Source organism: Miscanthus floridulus, chromosome 6, assembly GCF_019320115.1.
Source record: "Miscanthus floridulus cultivar M001 chromosome 6, ASM1932011v1, whole genome shotgun sequence".
Lineage (NCBI taxonomy): Eukaryota > Viridiplantae > Streptophyta > Magnoliopsida > Poales > Poaceae > Miscanthus > Miscanthus floridulus.
This window is the reverse complement of record NC_089585.1, coordinates 43,472,977-43,487,916: the sequence shown is the minus strand read 5'-3', so window position 1 is coordinate 43,487,916 and position 14,940 is coordinate 43,472,977. Positions and strand designations below refer to the sequence as shown.

At 45.4% G+C, this 14,940-nt stretch overlaps 2 protein-coding genes and 1 long non-coding RNA gene across 3 annotated transcripts; 1 reads left to right on the top strand and 2 right to left on the bottom strand.

Moving 5' to 3' along the window:
- Nucleotides 1–610: 610 nt before the first annotated feature.
- Nucleotides 611–7,168, bottom strand: LOC136460536 (uncharacterized; the record flags this gene model as incomplete). The annotated part of the gene is made up of 8 exons (XM_066460196.1): nucleotides 611–848; nucleotides 1,874–1,964; nucleotides 2,908–3,029; nucleotides 3,127–4,498; nucleotides 4,623–4,691; nucleotides 4,801–4,880; nucleotides 6,725–6,808; nucleotides 6,940–7,168. Coding segments are annotated over 5 exons (516 nt in total), but the record flags the coding sequence as incomplete, so codon positions are not given.
- Nucleotides 7,169–10,502: 3,334 nt separating this feature from the next.
- On the top strand, nucleotides 10,503–11,801 carry LOC136458171 (uncharacterized). The gene is made up of 3 exons (XR_010759921.1): nucleotides 10,503–10,582; nucleotides 11,016–11,611; nucleotides 11,700–11,801. It is a non-coding gene; the product is annotated as an uncharacterized lncRNA (long non-coding RNA).
- A 698-nt stretch (nucleotides 11,802–12,499) lies between these two features.
- On the bottom strand, nucleotides 12,500–13,313 carry LOC136458170 (uncharacterized). Its single transcript, XM_066458154.1, has one exon. The coding sequence runs from the start codon at nucleotides 13,185–13,187 to the stop codon at nucleotides 12,696–12,698; it is 492 nt and encodes a 163-aa protein (XP_066314251.1). The 5' UTR covers nucleotides 13,188–13,313; the 3' UTR covers nucleotides 12,500–12,695.
- Between the last annotated feature and the right edge of the window lie 1,627 nt (nucleotides 13,314–14,940).

The window sequence follows — 14,940 nt, the reverse complement described above, 5'->3', positions numbered from 1 at the left end:
TGGCAAGCCAACCGGGGTGGTGACCACGCCCAGAGCTCAGCCAGGTGGCGTGCACGATTTTTAAAGCAGCTAGAAAATACGTACGCCATGTTCCAAACGCTAAGCTAATTGCTCGATGTGAAAAGGGGTACACCGAGCCATCACCCTCAGTCGCGACATTACGCTACTTCTTAAGCCAATTGTTCTACAACTAATGCCAAAGATGGCTTCGTCGACCACTTCAAAGACTTACGCGGAGGACGTCGATTTGAATGGTTTCACGTTGAAACCCCAAACCCGACCCCCGGGACGTACGCGCTAGCCATCCATGTCATCGATCGCACCTTTTTATCGCCATTCGCAAAACGTTTTATAACATTTTGCGTTAACAAGAATTCGATTAAGATAATAAACGCGTTATGTGACACGAAACATAACCTTTTGCTTTCCCGTTTCATAAAAATGTTTCAATGCCAAACATTGATTATAAAGCCTATCATACACAAATGTACATAAATCAGATGCTTACGAAATGTTTCAGCAAAACATCACAATGTAACACCAGGGTGTTACATTCTGTCACACTCGATTTTGAAGGACAAAACCAGATGCATATCACATGTGTGCCAGAATCAATTTCCACACATGTACTTGACTTCATTAATGGTGAACCAAATACATTGTACAAAAAGAGGATATTACTATTACAACTTATCAAAGTAGCAGAACATAAGCGTAGCATTCATCATTAAAAAAAGGACGAGGCATCCTCTCCATCTAGCCACAGGAAAGTCGATGATAGGACACACGCACCTAGTACCCAGGGAAGTCCTCAGGATAGCCATCCCATTCTTGATCTTCTGAGCAGCCTTTATTTTTGTTTGAGATAGCAAGGGTGAGCACATGTCGTACTCAGCAAGTGCAAAAACAATATGACTTGGAAGGTTGTTATCAAGGTAAAAGCTCACATAGCTTACTGGAGGTTAGCATTTTTAGTTGGCAATATTTTATTAAAACAATATGATTACTATGGTGAGTAAAACAGTCCAAGACCATTAATTAAATTGTATAATGAGAGCAACATCATTATGAAATACCATCAATCCGAATTAATAACCATTTCCATCAAGATCCATTTAGGGTCTAGACCGCTCATAACCGTGAGCACTGACTGATATATATATCAGTTTGATCAAACTCTGCAGAGGTGTACAACTTTACCCCCAAGTCGTGATTCCCACTTGTCGGGCTTAGCAAGGCCCACATCGCACTTCCAAGGTGCACCATAGGGTTTCACTATGAGACTGTTCACAATTTCTACTAGTAAGTGTGACAACACTCTAGGTTTTAGCCTAGGCGCATGGTAATCGTCCTCATAGGTAGCCCAAGTAATAGACCCAAAGCCTCCCTAGCGAGACCCTAGACTACCACAACTTAATGACCTAGACCCCCCTTTTGCGCCAACCTAGAAAGTTGCCACATTACTACCAAAAGATTTGTTACTACGTCAAGCTAGAACCTGGCTTGAGGTTGCATCGTATATCTCGAGTGGAAGCTCCAAGAATCGGTGCTTAGGGTGGGCGGACATAAGTACCCAAAAAGATAGGGCCTAGGTACTCATTCCCACTAATCATGATTCCATGTTGCTAAAACCCATCTTTTGTCATCTGTTGCAATAAGCCATTAGTTAGGATTACAGATCTTAGATCATTGTCTCATGTGCGGGTTGGAGCAGCTAAGCATAACTAAAATACCCATATGTAAACCCAGGTACAAAGAATGATTGACAAGACTAGGTAAGTCCTTAGGGTTTACAAATTAAGGCACATGCATGAAATAGTAAATAAAGTGAATTAAAGTTGTATAGGTGAGAACATGGTCAACGGGCACTTGCCTTCTCCAAACTCTTGCAACTCAGCTCCTTCAAAAACCTGCTCGTCGGTAACCACAAAATGATCCCCTTCTATACATACAAGCGTAGCATACTAGAACACAACATACAAGGCAAAACAAGAATTTAATTAGGAACAATACACCAATACATAGAACAGGTATAAACAAGCCTATAAAACTGTTTTACACGTTGTGATGAACTCGTAGGTTCGAGAATCACTTAAATCAGGATTAGAATGGAGAAGTTATGGCTAAATTAGGGTTTAGTGGCAGTTTTGTAAGTAGACTGAACTATTTTCGTATTTAAATTAAATAAATATAGGGTTTTCCTTTTAAATTTGAACTGCACTCTAGTGGGCATTCTAATGCCACACCAGAGCACCATGGTGAGTGAAAAATAGCACCACCGAGTGCCTTTCACTCCCATATTCACAAGCGTGCTAACTACAAAATGTTTTGCCAAACATTGAAGCATCGAGTTAGCATTTTTAAGTATTTTGAAAAACCTTTTTGCTTGCAACTCACCACGTCACTAGGTTCTAATGCTTATGCATGTAAATCAACACCTAGTGTCGCCACATAACCGCATTTACTTCTCCATTCGGGCAACGCAGGGCAACATTCAGGCAACAGAGTTTCATTGTGGCTATATTCACAACTACTTGCAACCATTTTTAAAATCGTAAGTGACACCAAATTACTCTAGCAACGAAGATTCAATATTAACACAACACGCCATTACAGCCATAGCGATAACTCCTACCTCTTGCAACAGAGCATACGACTAATGCAACACACAATTTTGGTGGCCATAAGGCCCACAAATCGCTACCAATTATAACATTGCTTGATATAGAACCCAATATTGCAACCAAATGTGTGGTGTTGCAAAAAAGACAAAGTGGTACTAAAAAGGTCAAATCCTTGTAGTGTTTACTTTAGAGTTCCCCTCTTAATCGTATGACTATCTATCCAAAACCCAACCACGCACTATATTGCATCTCGGTCGGCAAAAACAAAACCCCTAACATATACCTTTGCCTTCGGGCTTGTTTTCACCTCCGTCATCTTCTCTCCAAGTGTGAGCTTGCTCAATATGGATTGATCACCCTTCATCCATCTCCTAGCCTTGCTCACCAGCTTGGTGTGGACTTACCCTAGATTAATCAACACTTAGCAAAAGGTTAGTCCACTAGTGGTTACTCAATTTCCAAAACCAAACATGAAGCTTTTAATAAGTGTCATCACAATTACCATAGCCAATATGTTACTTTATTAAAATCCTTTGCAACAAGCATTGGCTCAAGCCATTAGTCACTTCCCTTCAGAATAACATTTAGACAGCCCATTGTTTTGTCTCCATAAAAAATAAACATCATTAGGGCCCAATTCATTAGTCAAAACTGAAAATGAGACCTTTATATGTCTTAAAGAATTGTATTTATGTGGAGCTCATTACTAATGTGATAAATAAGTACTAGAGACAAAGATGGCTAAGTACCTGGCTAGCCTTGAAATGGTAAGCCCACTCAATTGAACTATGTGGAAGTTGCTTTGCACTGTAAAGATCTCGTGGGGACCTGGCATCTACAGCTTCAGGTGGACATAGCAGGGTCCCCCCCCCCAACCCCACCCCATCCATAAGGACCTTTGTGAGGCTGATGCCGTGAATGAGTGAATCTACCACTAAGGAGAACCTCCATGGTTGGATATGTATTTAGGGTGATCTGAGCGGTCGAAGGAGATCGCAAACTCACCACTAGAGATATTGGGGCATACCGACTCGATGGCATTGACCTCACAGGCCATGATCTTCTGGTAGCGCTTGGACTCGTAGGCATATCGAAACCCCAGAATATAATGAGAACGACTTTCTCATTTGAGAACCCTACACCTCCATCAACATGAGGGTCCTACCCTCTTCGGCTTTGTGGTCATTGTTCAACAAATATACTATTTATTTAAGGAGGTTGTAATCTATCCTAAGGTGGTTGGGCTTAGGCCCATGGTAGTGGCATGGCTGCACCATCAAACATGGGCAATTTGTGGATGCTGACAAGGAATTCTAATAGTGGTTTCCATGAAGAAATATGGCGAATTGCAAACCACTTTATCTTGTCGGAGCCCACAACTTGAGGCCCATTGACACTTTCATAGGGCTGAGCGCCTGAGCCCAAGTTGTCCGATTTTGTTTCCCAACAGCCCATCGACAGATGTGAATTTGCGCGACCATTGGGACTGTGCTGCGATGGGGTGTGGGCGTGGCCGTGGCCGTGTGGGATGCTCTGACGGCCAGCGTTAAGCAAGGCCAGGCAGCCTGCGTGCGTGGATACCTTGAGCCTAATCTCCTCCGTAGGGGCATCAGCATCACATGTAAATTCAGATGAGGCCGAAGAAGCACAGAGCAAAAGAAGGCGAGACGGAGTGAACTGGTCACTTCATTTCACATACGAACTCCAGTACTCCACACTGGGAATAGCATGCATCCCCGTACAGTATTTACAGCCCAAGTGGTGTCACCTCCGTGCATTCCGGCTCCCTACGATGCTCCGGCGACTCACCGTTCGCCGAGCTACTCCGACGTGCACGCGGGCCGTCGAGGGGGAAGCTGGTGGTACGCCGTCCGCTTCATTTCATCAAAGACGGAAAGAAACAGAGGCACGCACCCATCAGAGCCACGACTCACGAGTAGTAGCATGATGTAGCAAAGGTTTCGAGAAAACATGGTTTTCCTTGTCTGTTGCCCATACCTGTAGCTTGGGCTTGAGGGGCTCGGTGGTGGCGAGGACCGTCGTGGTGCTGTTGCTGCTCGCGCCTTGCTGCACACACGAGACACCCACAAGGGGGGTTAGTACGGGTCTGCAGACTGCAACCAGTTCGTGGATATTTGCTGTTGTTTCGCGGGTTATTTCCTTGGTTTCTCGTTACCTTGCCGAGGACCCAGTCGGCGGAGTCGAAGTAGGCGCGCTCGTGATCCTTGTTGATGAGGGGCTTCTTCGGAGAAATGCCTGCAAACAAGAAAAAGAAAATAGATCGACCATTCGTTTCGTCGTAAATGATCGTACATTATTTACTGAGAGAAAAATATTATTCCAACTTATAATGCACGATCATATTAGAGCAAGCGAACATGCTATCATTCACGGTTTCAGTTTCACGCTTTCTTCCAAAACCGCACATCCTACTAGCAGGTAGCTGTGCGTCACATCAGAAACTGGTATGACAGACAGGCAGATTTCTTTTGTGTGTGTGAATATATATAAAGAAACTGATATGCTATCATATTGTAGGAGTATCGTTAAACCATCACTCCGATTAAACAACGTACAGTACGGGGCAATCCGATCCTGACATCCCCACCAGCCCACGTGTCCTAATAAACTAGTACGCCAACACTGTCGACCGCAATAGTAAAACCAAGAGACCACGGCCAACTTGTTGTTTTGTTTTGTTTTGCATTTTGCTGTTCGCCACGGTGGCGTGGCCCCTCAAGCATTTCCAGCCACACTGCCCCACTGCCCAGCAGCCAACCTGCTCTGTTTCTTCAGGGTACTAGGATAGTGATCTGCTACCTACTGCAATCTTATCGACGCTCCTGAATCAGACAGTGCAGCTGAATTGCCCCCAAGAAGGTTGGATCCTGATTGGCCGATGGTTCAGAGGAGGATGATATTTTGTCGTCGGCCAACAGACACAGTTGTACCAAGGTCTAAGGATTAGTTTGTAGCTTTGCATAAAAAAAACTCCCAGGAGGAATAAGGGCGAGATCACTGTCACATCTGTCTTAATTTGACCACAAGACTGTAAATGTCAGCTTTTGAGCAATTGACCCTGGGCCTGGAGGTTTGAAAACCATACAATCTCTTGGAAAACCATTTCAGGGCAATTATCAAATAGGAGTACTTACTTTCTTCTTCTTCATACAAGCCACAATCTCTGAACCATGGCCCATCTAGGTCGGAAGCTTGCTATATTACCACATCAAGCTATGATGTAAAGATGTCCCATGTCTCTAAATAAAGTCAGAAAACAAAGTAATAGGACTGAATCAACACTGCAGACTTTCATATCCTGATGATGATGCAACTTGTATTGAAAAAAGAAAAAACCCGCGTGGCCTTTCGCCGTGGGCTTTTAGGTGTGGACCAAAGATGTTGGTCGGCAGCAGCTCAACTGAAACCTGAGGCCCAAATCCACCCAAGTAAAAATCCAGTGAATTCCCCGGGTTGACCTAGGTATCCGGAGGCGCATTTCGCCGCGGAATATTCGGAGTGAGCGGAATGGGCGGCCAAGAACGTTGGAATTTCGGTTTCTCCTCACCCGTGGAAATAGAAACAACAAAAGCGAGACCAAATTGGCATCGTCCTCTCGTATTTACGAAACGAAACCACCGGTGTGTTCAAGTGGCATGTGACGTCTCAACTTTCAAGTGGTTTTCTTTTTCATCGATCATCTTTTCTATTCTTCAATACATACAGGGGAAAAGCAACCATGGACCGAACGAGTCAAATTTTGTAACTTGGAAACATATAGACACCTTCATCTGGACCTGCAATGGCTGTCCATGGTAGTGGTAGGAATATTTTTCTCGGGCATTTCAGAGAGTATAAACTTATCCACCTCAATTCTTCAAGGGAAAGAAAAAGGTTGTGTGTGCTTGTGAATCAAAACATATGTCGCGCGGTAGGAAGGGAAGTGAACAGTCCCGTGGTAAAAGAAGAAGAACAGGAGCTGTTATCGACATGGCAGGATGATATACGTGTGCTGCCGACCTCCGAATAAGCAGATAACTGATACGCATGTAAAACGTATGATCGGAGAAATTAAGCATGGAGATGGTAGTAGTTAGTACCTCCTCCCTCTGCGGGGCTGCCCTGCTCTCTTGGTTGAAGCTTGCCATCTCCAACAAGGCTCCCCTCCCACAGTAACGCAGAACCTGCAAGGCAGAATTGAGAACCTATTGGTCGAACCCTTGGGGCCAGGAATGAAGGAAAGTACCCTGTATCTGTATGTATAGAAGGATAGAGAAAGAGCGAGGAGGCAGTTCTGTTTCAGATGAGACCCTACCTACCTGTATCAGACAGAGATTTGCAGCTACCGAAGAAAGAGATGAAGATACTACTACTATGATATAGCCGGTGGAGGCGGCGAGAGGTAGGTGAGGAGGTTCAGAAATCAGAACACGAGAGCAGGCAGGCACTGCAGACACGCCGAGGTCTGGACCAAATTCCAAAGGAGAAGAGCACACAGGGGCTGTGCGCGTGGAACGGTGCAAGTGTATGCGGCGTCCCACGTTTCAGAATTGGAGGGAGAGGAGGAAACCAAAACCCTATCACGTTCGCTGATCGATCATCAGCAGAGCTGGGGCGGCCGATGCTGGAACGGTCCTTGTTGTTAAGAAGCTAAGCTGAGCCAAAATCTCAAGGCAGCAAAGGAGGCAGCAGAAAGGAAGCGGTGCGGCCGGAGAGTTTGGTTTGCATTGGTCACACACATGGTTGTACTTGTACGTCACGCGGCGTGCGGCATCTTCCTTCTCAGCCTTCCTCTGGCCTGATCCATGTCTACCGCGGCGACGTCGACGTGCCGCTGGACGCTGCCATCGCGGCCGACAAGTGGCTCCGGCCGCAGCCGGGCGCCCTGGCCGCGTGTCCAGGACGACCTCCGCATGCACAAGCACAATTGCATTAGCAATTTAGCATGCCCGGCGCGCGCGATGACGATGCAAGTGGCCCGCGAGTTCCATTTTGTGAAACCCTTAGATACTGAAATTGCCCGTCCACATAACCCTATATATCTGAGCTACCCACTCAAATCATCAAACCCTTATATCGATTGACAGCATGCGCGGTTGATGTCAACAGGTGCATCATAATTATCTAAAAAAAATAAGTCAAAGCATCACATTAGAGACCGTACCACGTCCTAAATGGCTTGCATTCCGATCAAATGGAGCATTAGCTGGGCCAGTTCAATTCATGTATAACAAACCTTTTTGTTTTTTCTATGTCTACTTGTTCAAGTTCTGTTTAACAATTTTATAGGATAGCAGGTGGCATCACTCGTCTCGATTCAAAATAGCTGTTTTTTTTCAAAATTTCATAGGTCATCCACTGTATAGTACAGGGGCTTCCTCCTGTCCACTCAGTGGCGGATGCACGATGCGGGATAAGGGGGGGCTAAAACAATAGAGATGTTGATTTGCATGAAGATTTAATGATGAAATCAAGCTTTTGCTACAGTGATTAGGCTTGAAATCAAAAAATTAAGGGGGGCTGGAGCCCCCCCCAGCCCCCCCTTTGGATCCGCCGCTGTGTCCACTCACCCATGTGGTCACGTGGACCATGTTATGCATTCTGGGGGTCACAGTGATGAAGATTCGCCTACAATGGCACATATACCGCCCGGACGTTCGGACGACGCCCGCGTCCGACTGCTCGTCGGTTTTTCAATAATTGTATCCTTAGGACGCTTAGAGATGCAGCTTCGCGTTTGCTATTGGTCTATAGATATAGCTTCGTGCTCTATGCCTGCTGTTTATCTATAGATGCAGCTTTGTGCTCCACGTCTGCTGCTACGCCCATAGATATAGCTTTGTGCTCCGCGCCCACTTCGGTTATCACGTGCACGGGGGACCGCTGCGCCCGAGGGGACAACCTTCGCCTGCGCCCCCTTGCCACACCTATGGATACAACTTTGTGCACCGCGCCTGCTTTGGTTCTCGCGTGCACGAGGGGACCGCTGCGTCCGAGGGGACTACCTTCGCCTGTGTCCCCTTGCCACGCACACTCATGAAACAATTGCAACATAAAACATTTGCTGCAACATACGTCCGAAACGTATAAAAAGATATGTGTATAGGCACTGCAACATATGCGGCATCCAGATAAAACACTTGCAACATACGTTTGAAACAGCTGAAACATTTGAAACATACACTTGCAACATACGTGTATAGCCAGTGCAACATATGCAACATCCAGATAAAACACTTGCAACATACGTTTGAAATAGCTGAAATATTTGAGACATACACTTACAATATATGTGTATAGTCATTACAACATATGGAACATACATCCGAAATGCATAAAACATACGGTTGCAACATGTGCTCATCTACTTACTGCCTCCATGGACGCTCGTTGCGGAGCTTGACGCCGGCATGGAGCTCGATGCCACGGCGCGTAGGTCGGACCTCGGCTGTGCGTAGCGTGAGTCCAGGCGGGAGGTGGGAGGCGCGAGGTGCGGTGGAGCGCAGCGCGACGCGCAAGGCATAAGTGGCACACGACGCGAGGCGCGGGTGGGGGCGCGAGGCACGAGACGCGAGTGGGGGGCGCAAGGCACGAAGCATAGGGCAGGTGGATCCGTCCCGTCCCGCCCCGCTGGACGACGTTCGGTAGAGAGCATTGGCCCCGTTCGCTGGTCTGAAACTTGGCTGAAAACAATGTTCCGGCTGATTTGCTGTGAGAGAAAAACACTGTTCGGCTGGTTTGGTGAACAGTAACTTGAGAGGGGAAGTAGCCGACTGGCTGATCTGATTCAGACCAGCGAACTGGCACCATTACCATTTGAAAAATCGTAGATTGTCTCGATTGACTTCTACTAGACCTTTTTCTTACAAATGGAACGAATCAAACTATAGCATGGAACAATAGATTATTCCTAACAATGAAAATATAGCTACAAATATGTAGACGCATAAAAATAAGTCGTACGGCAATTGAATTGTACTCCTGCAACAAAAAAAACTCATGAATGGAACACGATGTAATATGGAACCGATATACCCGCTAGTAAAAACATAAATACAGCAAAAAAATAAAAACGAAAATCATGGCTCATTTAGTTGTACTAGCAGGATGATAAAGTTTTACTAACGGAACAATAAATGAATAACAGGGAACCAGGGGCGGATCCAACGGTGGGGTTGGGGGGCTCAAGCCCCCCCCCTATCCATACCGAAACAGTGGAACCTTTCTGTAGAGCCCCTATAAATTTTTAGGCAAAGTTCTATAGTGTAGGGGGCTGAGACTTAAGATCGAGCAGGCAGTATTGTTCAGCTCCCCTCTGAAATATTTTCTGGATCCGTCCGCTGCAGGGAACAGTTGATGTTTCCTATTGGAACAACCAAAATATATCTGCATAAAATGCAACATTTTGAATGTTAAATAATAGAATTGTACTAGTACAATAATAATTTTTCACGAATGCAACAATGAACTATCTAAGATATAACAAGGAACAATAGGATTTACCGATTTGAAAAATTAAAATATAGCATAAATAGAAAAAGAAAAGAAGAGTCACTAGAGCAACTCCAACAGAGTTGGTAAAAATAGATGGCTAAACTCAAGATTTAGCCAACCTCTAAAATAGAAACCCCAGAAAAAAAAACAGAAAAATTCCAACAGCCTTTCCAATAGGGTGAGGCGAATGGCTAGCGGCACATGCAAGCTATATCTAGCATGCGAGAACTCCGGCATACATGACTTGCTATTTTAGAAAGTCAGATGTAATAGTTGTTGGACTCCTTCTTTTTTTCAAAATAGTCAAATATAGATTACACAACATATATAGCTCTTCTGTTAGAGTTTCTCTTACAGAGCCGTCGTTGCCCCTTTCAGAAGACAGCCGCAGCCGCCCCTTTCAGGCTCCTCGCTGCCGCTTCGGACACACTTCTCATTCTTCCTCTACGTCAAGTCGATCGGTGGTAAGAACGAACATATATAGTTGTTAAAATCGCGATTCTATGGTACCATTTACAACTTTGTGATCTTAGTTTTATCGGCTTGATAGAACCTACGATATTATGATTCTATTAATTATGATCCTACGATTTGCGATCATACCACTGGATTTCTGATCCAATTCAAGATCATAATTTTAACAACCTTGAGAAGGAGAGGGGATCCCATATTTCGTTTACAACAGTCCTTTAGATCTAGTTTGCTAAAGTTTATTGCAAATAAATCTACCGCTAAACACTACTACAGGATTTATTAATAGAAGCAGTAAAAACAAATTCCAGAAGTAGGCAGCCCGAGTGCCACTGGTAATTGGTAGTGCTAATCAGCGATTTTTCAGAGGCGGGTGATTTAAGATGTCATCCTATACTAATCATTAATAGAGGCCATTTTTTTCAGCTGAAGGTTAGCCCCTCATGCATTTCTTCTTGGCTGCCTCGTGAGTGTCACCCATGAATCTGCATCTTCTGTTCGTGCTTCTGTCTACGAGTCCACGAGTACTTGTCGTGGCAGGCCAATCGCGCCCAAGATGCAGAGCACCAAAGTCGAAGGCCCCTCGACCCTCGCTAGCTCGCCGCACCTTCTCTCTACAACCAACAAGCCCAACCATCAGTGCCGCACGCCAATAGTAAACTCACTGCCACCGGCCATTGTGTCCAGTTCCGCACCTTAGAGCAAGTTTAATAATCCCAGCCTGCATCCAGCTGCAAGAAGAACAAAACGCAGCTAGCTCCCAGCCTGCATCCGGCTGCAAGACTGTTTTTTCCTCTCGTACTCTGTGTTTCAGCCGGCGGCAAGGTAAGCGCCCACTCAACCTTCTCTCTCCTAGCGTGGTAAGATTTTTGATGACATGGAGTTCATCTCGCCGGCTCACATATGTTATTATACCTGCTCTTATGCAGCCCGCCCCACTCTTCCTTAGGCGCCAGAGGCAATGCAACACCACCTTCCTATTGCACGGTACAATGCAAGTGCACGGGATAGGTGAGATCCGGGTATGGTTATTGGACTTCATATATTTATTAAATGTCAATGTCTATTTTCGAAAAATCCATTGTAATTTGAAACATTTTCATATCATAGGACATAGGAGGCTAGGATGGAAATATATTTTATATTGAGAAAGATGTGGCAGATAGTACTACTAAAACTAAAGAGATGCGGATTGAGAAAAAAAGACCACGCAAGGGCCCGAGGAAAGAATGATATGTATTGTATCGGGTGGCCAAAGCTGTGTGGAATTGTGAAGACATATACGATCTTTTGATTATGTGGATGCTCCTTATTTGTATTTTCTTTTTTCAATATTCTATATTTGTTTGAGCACTTCAAAATGATATCGTCATCTGTGTTCCTTCTTATACCTATTAATTACTATTAGTAAGATTTCTACTCTTTTATTATTTATTAGGCCCCGTCTTGGTCTTTTTTGGATCCGCCATTCTCTATACTAGTGTGGTTTGATATAGATTACTCTCTCCGTTCCCAAATAAATCAATTCCTGAAATCCGTACAAGTCAAACTATCTTAAGTTTAACCAACTTTATAAAAAAGAGTAACAACATTTATGACATAAAATGAACACATTACGAAAATATATTCTATGGTATATCCAATGATACTAATTTGACGTTATAAATTTTGAAGGGATTTTCTAGAAATAGGGTCAAAGTTTAAGTTTAAAAAATTTGACTTAAGATAGCTTTAGGAATCTATTTATTTAGAAAGAGATATTTTATATTGACGAGTCGTTTTCCATATTGAAGGTCGTTGGAAGAGATGGATTAATGAAGAACCGAAGCGCTTAACTTTTCATGACTCTTTAGACGAATTCAACACGCACGAAGAAAGTAATTTTCACTTCCGGCCATCAACCACTAACATTGACATTTCTAATTTCGTATATATATGACTACATCAAGAGGGGTTAGGTCTTTACAAGGTGTATGCACACAACTTGGCCTCCCATCCTCACCGGAAGGATTGAAAGAACAAGAAAAAAGAATATGAATCAAAGAATGGGGTTTCCTATTCTCTTTCTAAGAAAAAAAAAACTATCTTTTCCTTCTTAACAAAAATCTAGGCCTCATAGATGGTATACAGGGCGGGCTTCCATTGCCTGGGCGGCCCAAGTCCATGATCGCGAGCCCCTTTACCGGGACACACAACCACCTCCTTTCCTTCACCTTCAGCCACGTTCTCCTCGCCGTTGACGTCCGGAAAGACCCTTTTGCCGCCAGCGAGCCTGCTCTTCCTCGAGCTCTTCTTCCCGGAGGCCAGCCGCCCGATGGCCTCGACCTCACGGTCGCCTAGCCGCGCACCGGCCCGGCCGGCGGGGACGAGGAGGTACACCACGCCAGCGCGCAGGAGCTCGTCGGCCGCCATGGCCCGCACCCGCCGCTCCCTCGCCACGTCCGTGGCGCGAGCCACCACGTGCCCCGGCGCGTCGATCATCAGCTCCGCGACCCCGGTGTTCTCCTCCACCGTCGTCGGGCTGCCGTCCGGCCCGACGACCAGAGGCCGCCGCGCGCCGGCACCGTTCGCGACGCACTGCGAGACAAGGTTGCCCATCCCGTGTCCTGACTACTGGCAGGCAACCAGCGGACCTTTGGTTCCGTTCCTCCTGCGAATGGAGAGATCGAGTTCGAACAGAACTGTTGCTTGTGAGTCGTGAGAAGAGGGCAGAGCTGATGGATGACCTGGATGGATGTGCTGCTTATATCGGGGGTGCGGAGACGACCCGAGGAAGCTTCCTGAAAGGAGCATGGTTCGGCCTGCGGCTGACACGTGGAGGAGCTGAGTGCGTGGCGGGAGTGGGACAGTGGGAGTGGCAGTCAGCTGATCGCTGATTGGTTTCAGCTATGGTTTATTAGGTATGATATAGTGTTTTTTTCTCAAGACAAATCAACACTAGTCTAGATTATTAACCTAGAAACTAACCAACGATCCGACATTGAGTGGGAAGGGAGTGCTCGTCTGTTTGGTACGAGCCTGACTTTGACTCGGCGTTGCCCGCGCACCAGCGAATACTTTTCAACACGGGGAGATGATAGATTTTTGAACGGCGATGATGGTGGAAATTTAGGTCATTAATTAAACCATATTGGTCCATCATAGGAGGAGTGGTTTAGTGTTTGTGTCATCCAATCAAACTTTCGTCGCATGCAATTAACAGCTAGTGCAGCTTGATATTATGAAATTATGAAGCATGATAGTAATGCCGAGTCAGCAGATTGATCAGGTCGATCGAGTCGGGCTGCTCCGATGTTGAATGCTTCTAGCTATTACGTTGCGTTTTTATAAGAAAACAAAAGTTAACAACAGTTAGACCTAGTTTAGAAGTCAGTTTGTTCATTACCACACCATCATGAGGAACGAGAAACACATGAATGGAAAAAAGTACATGAATCAAATATGCATGCATTGCCAAAGCGGAGCAAAGGAAAACGGAAAACATAAAGAAAACGTAGGAATTAGTGTTTGGAACGCAAGAATTATAAAAACAGAGAATTGTAGTTTTAGTGAGTCTCACAAATTGTAAAAAGAAAGATAGCTTCATTGCATATCTTACCTACTAAGCCACTTACATATGGGCCCAAGATGTTGGGACCCATCATCTCTAGGGCTGTAGGCTAATAGAAAAAGCACATAGTTGCTCTCTCATTCAGTCATTTTGGTCCGCTCATTCTCATCCCCTTCCGTTGTTCCTCTATTCCTTATCTTATGTTTGCTCTCGTTCTCTTCTAACCAATCCGTGAGAGAAGCCAAGCAGATGACCTTAGGGTGTGTTTGGTTACCCCACTCCCACCATCCCCGCATGAGCTAAGCCATATACGCTCCAAAAGAAGGCCATTTGGATCCCTGTTTCCACTGTTCTCACCCTACTCCGCTCATGCAATATACGGTGGGATCCTGGCTCTAGGGAGCAGCCCAAATCGAGCTTCACTGGCCAGCCAGGCCCGGTGGATGCATAGATGGGGTGCGGGGTTCCATATGTGAGTCTCACAACTCATACAAGTTGCATCCGCCCATACAGGTAACCAAACAGCTTTCCAGATTTGTTGCATCCGCTCATGCAACCTGACCAAACACCCTCTTTCTCTGAAATATGGTTCCACTTAGTCTGCATCCCCTCATCCAGATATACGATGCAAGCCCAATTTCGCAACCAAACACACCTTAGCGGAGCAGATGCAGCAAGGACACCACAACTATGAGGCACAGTGAGGTCAAGCCAACCGTGGTAGGCAACCTGCATGGAGACAGCGACAACAATAATGGTCTAGATGCGAGAGGCTTGAAACATCAATAGCAGTAGACTAGG